The following is a 16,402-nucleotide window of genomic DNA, read 5'->3' as shown; positions in this document are numbered from 1 at the left end:
CGCGCCACCTCATGATGCTTAATCAACATAATCAACCTTAATTTGATGCAGTGTGAAAAAAAATGCACAGAAATCAATTATTTTTCAAGAAATATTAAATAGATTCAACAGCTTTCTTCAACAAAATTGCAGACTGCACAGATGGTACCTTCCCAAAGGAAAAAGTACTATAGCTTACTAGGGTATATTAGACTTAATAGTCACTATATACAGTAATTGACTTCTATTCATTTTACATCAAATTAAAACTTTGGGTGTCAGATAATTAATTATTAAAAACAAGACATTTTAAATGAGAATAAGAAAGAAAAGTATGTCTTTGTGCCCCCTTTTCCCTGTTAATGCCCTATTGGCCCCCCTGGCTAAACTTTGCTAGATCCGCCCCTGCACAGTTACCAGCCGTCAGCTACGTAGAAAAAGATCCTGGTGTAGAAAGTAATATTAAATAAATTCTAACAACAGCTGATCAAGCTTAAATGTGCTGCTGTTGTTCAGCTGCTGGTTTCCTCTTTCTGGTGCAAAGTGGGCCAAAAGCAAACAAGAGACACGGACTCGTGACAGAAAAGCCGATCAGCTGATCATTGATCAGTTTCATGATTGAAGTAGCAGCAAGAAGAGGCAGTCGCTCCATATATCGCTTGTTAAGCTTAACGCAGGAATGCTTTACAAACATTCAGAGATGGACTTACACACTTGCTTTATTTCTCTCGGGGATAACTTTGTCGGAGATGAAATGCCGGGTTGCTAGCGAAGCTCCACATGCTATCCAGACCACCACAGGTCCCGCATGCCACAGCCGCTCTATCACGTGATGCATACTGCTCCGACGTGCTAACGTTCTGAGGTGAGTTACGGCGTGTTGCAAGTTTTCTGAGGTGCTTTCGTGATATTTAATGGATCGGATTACATTTTTTATTTTTCTCCGATATCCGATCCAGTAATTTAGGTCAGTATCGGACCGATACCGATACGTAATATCGGATCGGTCCATCTCTAGTATGTAGCATGTGGTTTGAAGCAGGGATTTCGTAGTGCCCCATGTGTAGCGTTGGAACCCAGTCAGGATTTGTTTTATCCATTTCATAGGCTGGTTTGCTACAATAATGAAAAACAATTAGGAACTCTATAGAACGTATATCTACAAAATCACTCATTAGGATGTTTGTTCTAATTTGCTATGACCTATAAAACCAATAGGCTATAAAGAGTAATATGAACTTATTTAGATCCTACTCGTCTCACAGCTGCTATCCAGGCTAGATGCCCTCTTTTGGTAACATCCGATACATAAGCTCCCGCACGTTGCTTCTAAGTGGGTAAAGAATAAAAAGCGAGCCCATTTTCCAGCTTATTCCCTTCCCGGTCATGTGATCTAACAACTTACAACACAGCAAGGGCGAACCTTTGCTGATGCTTTCGCTCCTTTAGCCCTTTGTTTGGCCTGCTAAAATGGTGCCTCGGCAGTCACGTCCCCTCCCATGACATCATGCTCCAAAGCCCTATACCAATTTAAAAGATCAGAAAGATATATAGGAGCTAGTCCATGCAATGTTTTAAAAACAAGTGTCAAGATCTTAAAATCAATTCGAAAACTTATTGGCAGCCAGTGTAGCAAGGCAAGTATAGGGGATATGTGCTCTCGCTTCCACTTGCCAGTCAGAAGCCTTGTTGCAGCATTTTGAACCAGCTGTAGTCAGCCAATAGATGACTGTTAGGTCTGTCTAGCACATAAACCTATTCGCTGTAACGTTCAAGACAATTTAATTACACAACAAAAGCATTGAACACCAAGTAGGCAAAGTTCTTCGTGTTACTCATGCATGAGGGAGAGAACCACGACAAGTGCCGTTCCTTCGCTTGACCCCAGTCGCTCTCGTCCGCTCCCCCATAACATTGTTCTTTTATTGCGCTCACATGAATATACATAGGTTCATTAACATATGACGTCTACATACACACAAAGAGCACCTTGCCTGTGTGTGTGCGTGTGTGTGTGTGTGTGTGTGTGTGTGGGTGGGGGGGGGGGGGGGGGTCAAGATGTGACCCTGTGAAGACTCCCCAAAGCTGGTGCTGACATAGCTACGTTTATCCTACCAAAAAACAATAAGACAAGGTACGACCTCTCTCATGCTCCCAGGATGTAGGTGTGAATGCCAGAACACTCTGGAATGCACACCAAGCCTTTGCAGACTATTAAGGATCAAACCTCTACCAACATGACATTGATTATACAACTCTAAGCATATATGAGTAGATATTTCTAAGCATAAATGACAATCAACCATACAATAACATAACAACGACGAAGTAACATCAGAGTAGAGACTGTTGCAGAAGTCGAGGCGAGGTGAAATAAAGGCATGGATTGCTTTCTCAAAGTCTCTGAAGCAGAGAAATGGCTTCCCCTTTGCAAGTAGGCGGAAGTGAATGAAGCTGTACACAGTACACAAGACAGTGCAGACACAACAGTGCTATAGAAAAGTGCAAAAGACTGAGTATTGTGCAAAAAGTAACTTGGTGTATGAAGGTGTGTGTGTCAGTCCCTCACTGTTCATATTAAGAATATGTGTTCCAGCTCAGAACCCTGTGGAATTTAGTTACTAACTTTTAATTCAATTCAATTTTATTTATATAGCGCCAAATCACAACAACAACAGTCGCCTCAAGGCACTTTATATTGCACAGTAGATCGTACAATAATATATACAGAAAAAACCCAACAATCATATGAAGCCCTATGAGCAACCACTTTGGTGACAGTAGAAGGAAAAACTCCCTTTTAACAGGAAGAAACCTCCGGCAGAACCAGGCTCAGGGAGGGGCGGGGCCATCTGCCACAACAGGTTAGGGGTGAAGGGAGGAAGAGGGGACACAGCCAGAGATGAATAGTAACTAATGACTGAATGCAAATTGGTTGGTGTGAGAGAAGGAAGACAGGATAAAGACATGCTGTGGAAGAGAGGCAGAGATTAATAACAGATATGATTCTGTTAGGTATGGCTGTGTGCAGGCAGGAATAGGACCCAAGGTGCAGACTCCGGAGACAGACGTGAACTCAAAAAAGGCTTTAATTTAATACTCAAAATATAACATAACTGAAAAAACTCAAAACAAACTTAAACTAGAGAAATGACAGAACACACAGCTAGGAAAACGGTAGATCGCGACACAGACACAGAGAAACACTGGGCTTAAATACACAGAGGGAGCAATCAGGGAATGAGTAACAGGAGGGAAACACAGCTGGGGCAAATCAGAACTGACGAGACCAAAGAAGCGTAAACTGAACACACTGAGATAAGACACAGACCTTCAAAGTAAAACAGGAAATGCATAACACAGACTGAACAAAGACACAGGCTCATAAGCAGGCACTACAAAGGGAACAGAGACATGGGAACAGGGCAGACACAAAACACTGACTGAACACGGGGATATAGGAACTTAAGATACACATAGACGCGAACTAGACAAGGGGATGCAGGTGATAGGGGAGACAGAGCAACTAAAGAAGACAGAGACCTAAGCCATAAGACAGAACTCAAAGAAACCAAAAACTAGACAGTATAAATAATATCATAAACTCAAAAACCCTGGGTCGACGACCCAGGCATCCTAACAGTACCCCCCCCCCCCTTAAGGGCTGGCTTCCAGACAGCCCAAACCAAAACATCAAAATCAAAAAAAACAAAAACAACCCAACCAGGGTGGGCGGCGGGGGAAACAGGATGGAGGGCTCGAAACAAAACAAGGAGCCAGAAACAACAAAACAAAAAAAAAAAGTGCAAACACTGGAGCCCGGAAAGCAACAGAACAAAACACAGAAACAAAGTCCAAAACAACAGCACCAAGGCCCAGGGAAAGTCCAAAAGCAAACAAACAAAAGAGCTCACGAAAGGTGCAGAGGCCCAGGCAATAGTCTCAAAAAAAAGTTCAGGGGGCCGGCCCGGAGGCTGACGGCACAACAGTCCAAACCTGGGTAGGTCAGGGGGGCGGCCCGGAGGCTGATGGTCCAAGAGCCCAGAAAACAGTTCAGGAGGCCGGCCAGGCGGGAGGCACCGACGGCGGCGGAGCAGGTCAGGAGGCCGGCCGGGCGGGAGGCAGCGACGGCGGCGTAGTTCAGGGGGCTGTCCATGACGGCAACGACGTCCAGTCATCGGCCGGACAGAACGTGCAGGACGAGCAGGCCGGACAGGACGTGCAGGCCGGGCAAGACGTGCAGGAACAGACAGCATGGAGACCTCAGGAGCAGACGAAGCTGAACACTCGGAGACTGGACCAGGCGGAGCTGCAGAGGCTGAGGCCGGACCAGGCGAAGCAGAAGCCGAAGCTGGACCAGGCGTAGCACAGGCTGAGGCCGAAGCTGGACCAGGCGGAGGCGAAGCAGGAACAGAGGCTGAGGCTGAATCCGGACCAGGCGAAGCTGCAGAGGCTGAGGCCGGACCAGACGGAGCTGCAGAGGCTGAGGCCGGACCAGGCGGAGCTGCAGAGGCTGAGGCCGGACCAGGCGGAGCTGCAGAGGCCGGACCAGGCGGAGCTGCAGAGGCCGGACCAGGCGGAGCTGCAGACTCAGAGGCCGGACCAGGCGGAGCTGCAGAGGCAGAACCAGACGGAGCTGCAGACTCGGAGGCCGGACCAGGCGGTGGAGCCGGTGGTGGCAGAACGGGCCCCTCGGACCCCTCAGCGGAGACAGGTGGCTGAAAGGGCCCCTCGGACCCTCCAGCGGAGACAGACGGCTGAACGGGCCCCTCGGACCCTCCAGCGGAGACAGACGGCTGAACGGGCCCCTCGGACCCTCCAGCAGGAAGAGGAGGCCCTCCAGCTGACGTGGCAGAAGGCTGAACGGGCTCCTCGGGCCCTCCAGCTGACGTGGCAGAAGGCTGAACGGGCTCCTCGGGCCCTCCAGCTGACGTGGCGTGAGGCTGAACGGGCTCCTCGAGCTCCTCGGGCCCTCCAGCAGGAAGAGAGGGCTGAAGCGATTCCCCGGACCCTCCAGCGGAGACAGGTGGCTGAAGCGTTTCCTCGGACCCTCCAGCGGAGACAGGTGGCTGAAGCGTTTCCTCGGACCCTCCAGCAGAGACAGGTGGCTGAAGCGGTTCCTCGGACCCTCCAGCAGAGACAGGTGGCTGAAGCGGTTCCTCGGACCCTCCAGCGGAGACAGGAAGCAGAACGGATGACCGAGGAGAGGAGCGACGGTGGTGTCGCTTCCTTTTAGATGAGGGAACAGGAACCGGTGGAGAAACGGAGACCTCCTCCTCATCCTCCGACCACACAGCCGCCAGGAAAAAGGCAGGCGAACGGACAGGCGAACAAGGTCCCAGCTGGCGTGAGGAAGGGGAGGAAGCCTGCAGTGGCGATGAAGCAGAGTGTGCGTTGTCCTGCGGCAGCGGTGGGGAAGATGTAGTGAGGGAGAGAGCAAGCTCACTAGCCCTGACCTGCTCTCTCCAGGCAGTTATGGTGTTCCCCAACTCAGTGTCCTTAGCGAACTGGCTAAGCTGGGGATTATGCCGAATGATGGCCTCCACCGCGCTCAGCCCCACTGCCATGGTCCTTAAATCCGGGGACTGGGCGATACGGTCGAGCAGGCGCACCAGCCGCTCCATCTCGCCGTTGAACTCAAAGGAAAAAGAGTCTGCAGGGTCCATGTTCTGGTCGCGATCTTCTGTTAGGTATGGCTGTGTGCAGGCCGGAATAGGACCCAAGGTGCAGACTCCGGAGACAGACGTGAACTCAAAAAAGGCTTTAATTTAATACTCAAAATATAACATAACTGAAAAAACTCAAAACAAACTTAAACTAGAGAAATGACAGAACACACAGCTAGGAAAACGGTAGATCGCGACACAGACACAGAGAAACACTGGGCTTAAATACACAGAGGGAGCAATCAGGGAATGAGTAACAGGAGGGAAACACAGCTGGGGCAAATCAGAACTGACGAGACCAAAGAAGCGTAAACTGAACACACTGAGATAAGACACAGACCTTCAAAGTAAAACAGGAAATGCATAACACAGACTGAACAAAGACACAGGCTCATAAGCAGGCACTACAAAGGGAACAGAGACGTGGGAACAGGGCAGACACAAAACACTGACTGAACACGGGGATATAGGAACTTAAGATACACATAGACGCGAACTAGACAAGGGGATGCAGGTGATAGGGGAGACAGAGCAACTAAAGAAGACAGAGACCTAAGCCATAAGACAGAACTCAAAGAAACCAAAAACTAGACAGTATAAATAATATCATAAACTCAAAAACCCTGGGTCGACGACCCAGGCATCCTAACAGATTCAATGCAGAGAGGTCTGTTAACACATAGTGAGTGAGGAAGGTGACTGGAAAGGAAAAACTCAATGCATCATGGGAATCCCCGGCAGCCTACGTCTATTGCAGCACAACTAAGGGAGGATTCAGGGTCACCTGGTCCAGCCCTAACTATATGCTTTAGCAAAAAGGAGATTGGCATATAATTAGCTAAGACTGCTGGGTCTAGAGATGCTTTATAAGTAAAGGTTTAACTGCAGCCAGCTTGAAGGCCTGTGGTACATAGCTGATTATTAGAGGTAGGTTGATCATATTTAAGTTTGAAGCATTAATTAATGGCAGGACTTCTTTGAGCAGTTTTGTAGGAATGGGGTCTAAAAGACACGTTGATGGTTTGGAGGAAGTAATTATTGAAGTTAACTAAAAATAATTTCCCCCAGGGATCAATAAAGTATTCTGATTCTGATTCTGATAACTCAGAAAGATCAATTGGAGAAAAAGAGTCTAACTTAACATCAATGGTACTAAGAGTAGCTGTAGATAATATTATATCTGTAGGATGATTATTGGTAATTTTTTCTCTAATGATTAAAATTTTATTTGTGAAGAAGTTCATGAAGTCATTACTAGTTAACGTTAAAGGGATGGTTGGCACAACAGAGCTCTGACTGTTTGTCAGCCTGGCTACAGAGCTGAAGAAACCTGGGTTGTTCTTATTTTCTTCAATCAGTGACGAATAGTAAGATGTTCTGGCTTTGCGGAGGGCTTTCTCCGGTCCATTCGCACCAGAACGTCTCGCCACAAGAACAGTTTCTTCCCCTCTGCTGTTGGACACATGAACAATAACCATATGACTGTCCCCGCCACTAACACATGACCCTACGCTGTGTCACTGCATCATTTCATGTTTGGCACTGATCACCACCTGCACTCATGTATATATCTTTCTACATAGCACTTTTAATTCTTATTCTTACTTTTATTTTATTTTATTTTATTTATTTTTTTCATGTCTATTTAAGTGCTATTTATGACACTGTTTGCACTGAAGCACCGCAGCAATTACCTAATGTTGTAAACCTCAACATCTGGCAATAAACCCCATTCTGATTCTGATTCTGATTCTAAAGCAACAAACTATTTCTCCAGGCTAAATGATGATCCTCTAAATTTGTAACACGCCATTTCCTCTCCAGCTTACGAGTTATCTACTTTTGGCTACATGTTTGAGAATTATACCACGGAGTCAGGTACTTCTGATTAGAGACCTTAGTTTTCACTGGAGCTACAGTATCCAGAGTCGTACGTAGTGAGGAGGTAAAATATTAACAAGATGATCGACCTCTGTTGGCGTAGCGTTCAGGTAGCTGCTCTGCTCTGTGTTGGTACAGGGTATTAAAGATGCTAACAGTGGGTGGATTATATTCTTAAACTTAGTTACAGCGCTTTCAGGAGACTATCTCTCCACACCGTTACATATTCCATATGTACGGGGTAACTCTGTAAGACACACACCCCGCGAGGAGACAGTGCAACTGAACTGCCGAGAGTGAAGGTGCCGGGAGTCAGTGACAACGTAATAGGCACACCACCCTGGTCAGGGCTTCGCAGACGCAAAGGCCGAGCCAAGGGGCGAAGGCAGCAGTCTGCAGACGCCAGACTGGCCTGAACCGGTCATGCAGGATGCTGGACTGCAAGTGACCGCAAGTGACGCAGGGCCGCTCAAGGTCAGCCCAGGAACCGTGAGGCAGACCGTCAAGGAACGCAGCACACCAAGCTGTCAAGTAGCATCCTGCTGGTTGCATAGGCCTACGACATGCGGGCAATGCCAGGCAGAGTCGGCGCTACAGGCTGGAGAACTCTCACTCGCCACAGCGAGGTCCGACTGGCATGTAAGCCGGCAAAGCGGGCAACATGCCAGGGGAACACAGCCAGCAACCGCAGGTCAAGCTAGGGATGTGACCCGTCCATCCTCTAGACAGTGACATAGTGCCAGGGAGAGAGAGCCTTTTGCAGCAGCTCGCCCACTCAGTGGATGGCCGGGCTAGGACGAGGCTCTGGGCCTGTTCCAGGAGCAGAGCAGCTGACCTGCACCATCCATGAAAGGGGAAGGGCTGGTGGCTCAGGCCACAGAGGACCCAAGTGATGAGCGACCCAAGGTTCGTCACGAGGGCATAGCAGCCATTCTGCACCGTACAGGCTGGAGAACACTCACTCGCCGGCTGAAGAATCAGACACAGTGAGGTCCGGCTGGCGTGTAAACCGGTGAATGCGGGCAATATGCCAGGGGAACACAGCCAGGAGCTGCAGCAGCTGATATGCCAGAGATAATCCAGCTAAAATAGGCTGGTGAACGCTTACTCGCCACAGCGAGGTCAAACTGGCGCGTAAGCCGGCGAATGCGGGCAACACGCCAGGAGAAGACAGCCTAGAGCTGGATTGCAGCCAGGGACATGACTCGTCGGGGATGTCAGCTCACTAAGCCGGCTCTGCCAGCCACGTAGACCTGCAACATTTGGGCAATCTGCCAGACAGAGAGCCAGCGCCGAAGGCCGGAGAACTGTCAACCGCTGGCCGATCCATCAGATGCAGCGAGGTCCGACTGGTGTATAAAACCGCCGAAGCACGGGCAATATGCCAGGGGAACACAGGCTACAGCAGTGCTGGCCACTTGGCCCCACTCAAAGGATGTCAGGAGGGAGGAGGGCAGCTGGAGGACAGCGGAGCCTAGGCTCCGCGTCCTCCCCGCCTCAACTGAACATGAACACGCCTGCATAGGCCCCTCAGCTTCTTCACAGCGAGGTGGCCGCAGGGTAGACAGGCAGTTCCATCAGCCAACCCTGGTCGCTCATAAACATCAAGTTCCTGACAATCAACCTTCACCAGCCCAGGCCTCACAGACGCAGGGCCATGGGAGGTAATGCTGTGGGAGGGGCCTGGAATCAGGCGACCCAGACATGGGTTCACTCGTCCGGGCCCCACTCCAGTGGTAGCCAGAGGGGATGGAACTTCCTCAACATCCACCTCACGATAATCAATCTCTACCGGCCCAGGCCTCGCAGAGGCGGGGCCATGGGAGGGAACACTGCAGCCATCATCCCCATTTAGCTTGAGAGGCACAGGATTGGGGCGGGCACTCCATGCCCAGCCGCCTGCAGCTGTCATGTCAAGCCACCAGCAGGGCATAAGTAACCCTCACGCCCTGTTAGGGCATGCCGCCCTGCCCAGGGAAGGCCCGAAGTGGCAACTAGGGACCCGGGGGGGGGGGGGGGGGGGGGCTATTGGAGGAGGGGTCAAAGGCAACTACACCCGCCATGCACGGCAGCAACCAACTGCGGGCAGGGGACCATAAATGCTGGGAGGCAGGGCACTCAACTGCCTGCAACCAGACCAATCAGGCAGCTGCGGCACCTGAGGCAGGACGTGCTGAGGGACTAGATGGCACCTCAGGAAGGGCTAATTCCCACACCCGGCATGCTCCAATCAAGAGCCGAAGGGACCCATCTCGCCCGACACTGTGCCTGGGGACCAGCAGGGGGCAGCCCAGGGACAGGTGGGCAACACCTGAGAGAGGATGGAAGCTTCAACATCCGCCACCTGATAGTCAACCTCAACCGACCTAGGCGTCACAGAGGCGGAGCCATGGGAGGGACGCTGTGGGAGGGACCAGCAGTGAATCAGCAACAGGTGTGGGAGGGGACCCAGCCCATGACCTGCCTATCTGGTGTCCACAGCAGTGGCAGCCATGTTCCCCATAGTAGCCTGCTCTCTCATTTTTGGAGGCAGGAGAAGGGGGAGGGGCGGGCCATTTAAATGCTCTTTCAGAAAACCAACCACGGTCTGTCTAGTTTGTGCTGGCAACAAAGCATTGCATGCAAGCGTCAGCTTCTTTAGCCAACACAGTAGTGATGTGTCGGTCGCGAACAAAACGGTTCTTAGAGCTGACTCTTTGAAGTGAACGACGCGAGCCAGCTCCTTATTCCGAGCCGTGGTTTTTTTCCCTCTTTCTCTCACCCTCTCTCTCGCACTTTTTTTCCGCTTCACTCCGGGGGGGCGGTAGTTACACTCGCACTCAGGGGGGATTGCAGTGACATGCCCGTGAGCTTCGCCAGCAGCCAGCTGTGCCAGAGTGACCGAGCCCCAGGCCGAGAGGATGAGGGCACCCCACCCCCGAAGTGGCCCGAGCGAGCTCCAGGCTCCCGGCCCCGACGAGTGAGCCGGTGTGTACCTGTACGCCCATCCCCGGACACAAAGAACCACCAACGCACCGATGTCTGAGGGCGTCTGCCACTGGCAGGGGAAGGTGTTGGGGGAGATAGGCCTCCATACCTTGGAGGGCCTGAGATGTCCCCAGAGAGGTAGCGTCTGATACCCAACCTGAAATATAGACACAGACATACAGGCACACACAGATGCAAACATCCATTCCCACCCTCATGCTCTCATATGCAATTACTCCACACTCACCCAACGTGGAGACAGACATAGAGAGACACTGTACACACGATCACACTCCCCAAGTGTACTCTAAGAACTGGGTTTAGGTACACAAACATCCATTCCCACCCTCATGCTCTCATATGCACTTAGGGGGTAGCAGGAGGAGAGAAGCTGCAGAGAGGCGTGTAAGACTGCAACTCTGCTTCCTGGTCCCAACTCTGGATAGTCATATTTTGGGGGGTTTAATAAATTTGTCCCTATTTCTAGAAATGAGAGCTGCTCCATCCAAAGTGGGATGGATGCCGTCTCTCCTAACAAGACCAGGTTTCCTCCAGAAGGTTTGCCAATTATCTACGAAGCCCACATCGTTTCTGGGACACCACTCAGACAGCCAGCAATTTAAGGAGAACATGCGGCTAAACATGTCACTCCTGGTCTGATTGGGGAGGGGACCAGAGAAAACTACAGAGTCCGACATTGTTTTAGCAAAGTTACACACTGATTCAATATTGATTATAATGACCTCCGATTGGCATAACCGGGTGTCATTACTGCCGACGTGAATTATTATTTTACTGAATTTACGTTTACCCTTAGCCAGCAGTTTTACATTTCCTTCAGTGTCGCCTGCTCTGGCCCCTGGAAGACAATTGACTATGGTTGCCAGTGTCTCTAGCTTCACATGTCTGAACAGAACAGAATCACCAATTACCAGAGTTTGACCCCCGGCGGGTGTGTCGCAGAGTGGGTAAAAATGGTTAGACACATGAACAGATTGGGGGTGTACCTGGGGCTTCCGTTTAAGACTATGCTTCCTCCTCACCGTCACCCAGCCACCCTCTTTCCCCAGCTGCTTGGGGTCTGCTGGGGAATGTTGTCTCGTCTTTGACCTCCACTCCTACCTTTGTTTGATGTTAGTCTTGATAGTGCATTTCCTGCCTTACTTTGAACCGTGTTTTTTACATGCTGTGCTCTAGTTTTACTACATGCTTTGTGATTGCCCTGATTGTTTTCATATGTGGGTAATAACTTTCCCATTGGTCAGTCCACCGTGTACAAATAAACCTGCAGTCTTGTGCAATTACAGATGTGACTGAGTCGCTAATATGCAACATTAGTCCTGTGACAGACTGGTGACCTGTCCAGGGAGTACTGCAGCTCGGACCCTCTAGCCTTCCTGTCACGTGCAGGGCAAATTTGCCAACTTAAAAAACTCATAAATATTGTGTTTTACATCCGATTGCCTCGAGCCCTTATGACATCCGCCACACTATGCACTTGAACATATAAAAGTGATGAGCACCTCTTTTCATTGAACTTTGAGTGTTTTAATCAATCTGGGATATTCCCGGTCGAAAGTGACTGCCATAGGAAATTAATGGGAATCCCCCCCCCCCCCCCCTTTGGCCTCTGACTCCTGAATGGCCCACTGAATGACCCATTGAACCACCCACTGAACCGAATTTGTTGGTGAAAAATGTTTGTCATGCTAATTTCAGAGCTGTTAAAACAGACTGGTCAATTTTGACAGAGAGCACTAAAGTTGGGGGGGGGGGGGAGCACAACTTTAGGTCTAGGAGTCTGAACCCCCCAACCCTGAATTGGATATGTGAAATAATATTGATAGTAGGACTACACAGATCAAATTTATCAAAAGAAGATATATTTGCCAGCTGAAAAATTGTCTATCTCAGTCACTTTATTATGATAACTATTAACACTTCAGCTGCACTCTTGCCTCCTTAATAGTGATTGCATTATTAGTTAGTGTTATAGTTCACTTGGTGTTTATTGAATTTCTTCGAGAAATAGCAGATTGGACGGTCCACTCCGTGTTGATCTGCCTGCAGCAGAACCGCACCCGCTGCAGTTGCGGTGGCGTCCACCTCCAACTTAAACGGGGATTCAAAGTTAGGTGCTGCTAAAACTGGGGCACTGCACAGTAGAGTTTTCACTGACTCAAAAGCAGTTTGGCACGCCAGAGTCCATATCAAGAGTTTGGTCAGGCTGACCAGGTCAGTTAGGGGAGCGACTACGGAGGCAAAGTTTTTACAGAAACTTCGGTAGTAGCCACACATTCCGAGGAAGCGGCGTAACCCCCTCCTTGTTTGTGGAATCGGAAACTCAATAACAGCCTCTACCTTCGCGGTCACGGGGCACACTCGCCCATGACCCACCTGCTTTCCAAGGTAGGTGATGGTTGCTTTCCCGAACTCACATTTGGTCAGATTTACAGTGAGCGATACTTCCTCAAAACGCTTAAAAATAGTTAAGAGGGTTTGGAGATGATCGCTCCAGGAAGCAGAATAAATGACCACATCATCTAAGTAGGCATCACAGTTAGGGACCCCGGCCAAAACCTTAGCCATCAGGTGCTGAAATGTGGCTGGTGCATTACGCAAGCCAAAGGGCATCACACTGAAGGAAGTGATTGGGGGTAACGAATGCAGAGATCTCAGATGCTTTAGCAGTTAAAGAAACCTGCCAATATTCCTTTAATAAATCCAGTTTGGTCACATAAGTAGCGGATCCCACCCACCATCAACACAGTCATCCATCCTAGGTAATGGGAAAGAGTCTGCTTTAGTGGCCGCATTTACCTTTCGGTAATCCGTACAGAATCGAGGAGTATTGTCAGACTTGGGCACTAACACACATGGAGAGCTCCATGCGCTAGCACTTGGAATGGCTAAGCCATGCTCTAGGAGATAATTGACTTCTCTCTGCATTATTTCCCTTTTCAATGGATTCACCTGGTACGCATGTTGTTTAATTGGCTTATGCCCCTCTACATCAATGTCATGACATAAGACAGTGGTTTGGCATGGGTGATCAGTGAAAAGTTATTTTTTTATCAGAGTAATGATGTCAGTTCGAGCAGTTTCAGGTAAGTCGGCAACAAATGATTCAAGATCATTTAAAATGAAAGAGTTTTTCAGATGCCCACTACCTAATGCATCATCCCTCCCAGATAATCCGTCATCCGACAGTTTGTAAGTGGGGAGGATGGCAACAGCGCACACCGGGGGCGCTGTTGTATTTTGTGCACGTGGATGGAATAGTTTCAACGTATTCACATGACAAACCCTGGTTTTTCGCCGCCGATCTGGAGTGCGAATCACATAGTGGTTATTGTCGAGTTTACATTCAACACTGTAAGGACCAGCGAACTGCGTTAGTAAACTGGACCCCACCACGGGCAATAACATCAACACTTCCTCCCCTGGTTGGAAACTTCTAACCACAGACTTTTTGTCAAATCGAGCTTTCATTTTAGTTTGCACTTGCTTTAGGTTTTCCCCGGCTATTTTCCACACTAGGCGAAGCCTGTCTCGAAGCCGACTCACGTCCGGGGTCTCCGACAGCCATTTTTCCCTCAAAAGTTGGAGAGGGCCTCGGATCACATGTCCGAAAACCAACTCAGCGGGGCTAAATCCCAGGGACTCCTGTTTAGCCTCTCTAACAGCAAACAACAATAGGGGCAACCCCTCATCCCACCCCCTACCAGACTCCAAACAGAACTTACGTAACATAACTTTAAGAGTTTGGTGGAACCTTTCCAAAGCACCTTGACTTTCGGGGTGATATGGACTAGATGTAACATGCTTGGCATGTAGTTCTTTAACAATCTGTAAAGTGTAAAGTGTGTGTAAGTCCCCATAGGGAAATAGTTCCTTTGCATTTAACCCATTCACCCAGTGAAGCAGTGGGCAGCCACCAATGCAGCGCCCGGGGAGCAGTGTGTAGGGACGGTACCTTGCTCAGGGGTACCTCAGGGTAGCCGTTCAGTGGAGTCGAACCCCCGACCTTCCGATCATGGGGCTACCACTCTACCTACTGAGCTATCCCTGCCCAATCTGTGCAAAGACTCTGGACATGAAGTTGGTGCCTTGGTCTGTTTGAATGATTTTCGGCAACCCAAACACAGAAAAGAATTTGATCAAAGCTTTAATTACTGCTTTCTCGTTGCTGAGCACATTACCGTAAGAATATACCGACAGCCGGCTTTTGTTCTCGGCAACGGTCCTACACAGTCTAGTATTACTTTTTCAAAAGGTTCACTCATTACAGGGATAGGAGATAACGGCGCAGGTGGAATGGGTTTATTGAGTTTGCCCACCAACTGGCAGGTAGCACAAGATCAACAGTAAGAAGCTACATGTTTTTTTAAGCCAGGCCAAAAGAAATTACGCAACACTTGGTAATAAGTTTTAGTTATTCCGAGGTGCCCAGCCATGCCAGCATCATGTGCTAAGCTTAGCACCTGATCACGATGCTGAGATGATACCACCACCTGTGTAACATTTGATGTTCCACTCTGATCTGAGGACCTCCACCTCATTAACACGCCATCCTGCAGGAAAAAACGGGGAAGGGGGCTTTCCCCGGCCGTAACAACGGCTGCAAAACAGGAACTTAAAGACTTGTCATTTTCCTGAGTGCTTATCAAAGCTTCTTTATTCACATCTCCACCCAATTCCGGCATTAAATGTAGCACACTGCATTTTTTTTCACACCGTCTTTCCCCACTACAGAAAGCTTTTGCTCCATAGCCACAAACGTATCTGCAAAACTAACGACATCAGCAAATTTGTGCGCTTGCGCCCGCGTAACAGCACAAACGGGAAATACTGTCACTTTTAGATCAGTACCATCTGAGGCGGTAGCAACAGGGGTATCCACCACTTCAGGCGGTGGGAACACTTTTCCCCCGGACAAATCACTGCCCAAAATAAATGACGCACCTTTAAACGGCAACTGTCGCCGTACAGCGACTTTCACAGGGCCGGTTGTAATTGGTGAGTGTAAATATATGCTGTGGAGTGGCGCATGCAGAACACTCATTTCAATTCCCCACACCAACACATCCGTGTGGCAGGCGGTTTTATCCGACAGTGGCAACACATCATCTAACATAAAAGATTGATGTGCTCCAGTGTCTCGGAGAATAGTGATAGGGATCCTGTCCTTCTCTTCTCCTGTTACCGAAACGAAGCCTTGGGAAAGGAATGGTTTCAAACGTGACTCTCCCTCCATTTCTGGGTCACACCCCTGTATCCGATCAGGACATATAGGTGGGGAAACTACTTTAATGAGCCCCACGGGTCCGTTAGACCATCTGCGCTGCTCCTTCTTCCGCAGTGCAGGACAACAGGCAATCAGGTGACCAGACTCACGGCAATAAAAACATTCCCGCCTTTCAGTTTCCTCCTGTCTCGCCCTTCGGGTCTGTTTAGGAGATTTTTGTCTCTTTTCCTGCCCTCCCCTCACTTCTCGTGCTGCCTCATGTGAGAAAATGTTTTTATGTGTGAGGGTAAATTCGTCCGCTAAAACTGCTACTTTTTTCCAGGGACATCACTTTCTGCTTGTTTAAATAAACTACTAACTGATCCGGGAGACACTTCTTAAATTCTTCTAAAAGTACCAATTCCTTCAATCCCTCAATATCCTTCACTTTGCTGGCTTGCATCCAGCGTTCAAACAAGCGATGTTTCTCACGGGCAAATTCCACAAAAGTTTGATCAGCGGTCTTTTCACTTTTACGAAATTTGTGACGTAAGCCTCAGGAACTAATTCATACGCGCGCAGAATGGATTTTTTCACAATATCATATTGGAGGCTGTCATTAACGGAAAGGCTAGTACATACTTCTTGAGCCTTGCCGATTAACTTACACTGGAGTAGCAGT

At 49.2% G+C, this 16,402-nt stretch overlaps 2 protein-coding genes across 2 annotated transcripts in view; one reads left to right on the top strand and one right to left on the bottom strand.

The window, feature by feature from the left end:
- The window catches only part of LOC147319943 (CXADR-like membrane protein), a 107,903-nt gene that overhangs the window by 21,961 nt on the left and 69,540 nt on the right, over positions 1–16,402 (top strand). The window lies entirely within an intron of this gene.
- LOC147319945 (uncharacterized) lies at positions 2,374–5,645 on the bottom strand. The gene is made up of 3 exons (XM_086307383.1): positions 4,337–5,645; positions 3,894–4,258; positions 2,374–2,433 (listed from the first exon to the last, which is right to left on the bottom strand). The coding sequence occupies exons 1-3, from the start codon at positions 5,643–5,645 to the stop codon at positions 2,374–2,376; spliced, it is 1,734 nt and encodes a 577-aa protein (XP_086163509.1).

The sequence above is a fragment of the Aulonocara sp. 'chitande type north' Nkhata Bay genome, linkage group LG10 (assembly GCF_057382095.1).
Source record: "Aulonocara sp. 'chitande type north' Nkhata Bay isolate Kocher_YH1m ecotype deep benthic linkage group LG10, A_spYH_male_GT1.1, whole genome shotgun sequence".
Taxonomy (NCBI): domain Eukaryota; kingdom Metazoa; phylum Chordata; class Actinopteri; order Cichliformes; family Cichlidae; genus Aulonocara; species Aulonocara sp. 'chitande type north' Nkhata Bay.
This window is presented reverse-complemented; position numbering and strand designations above follow the sequence as displayed.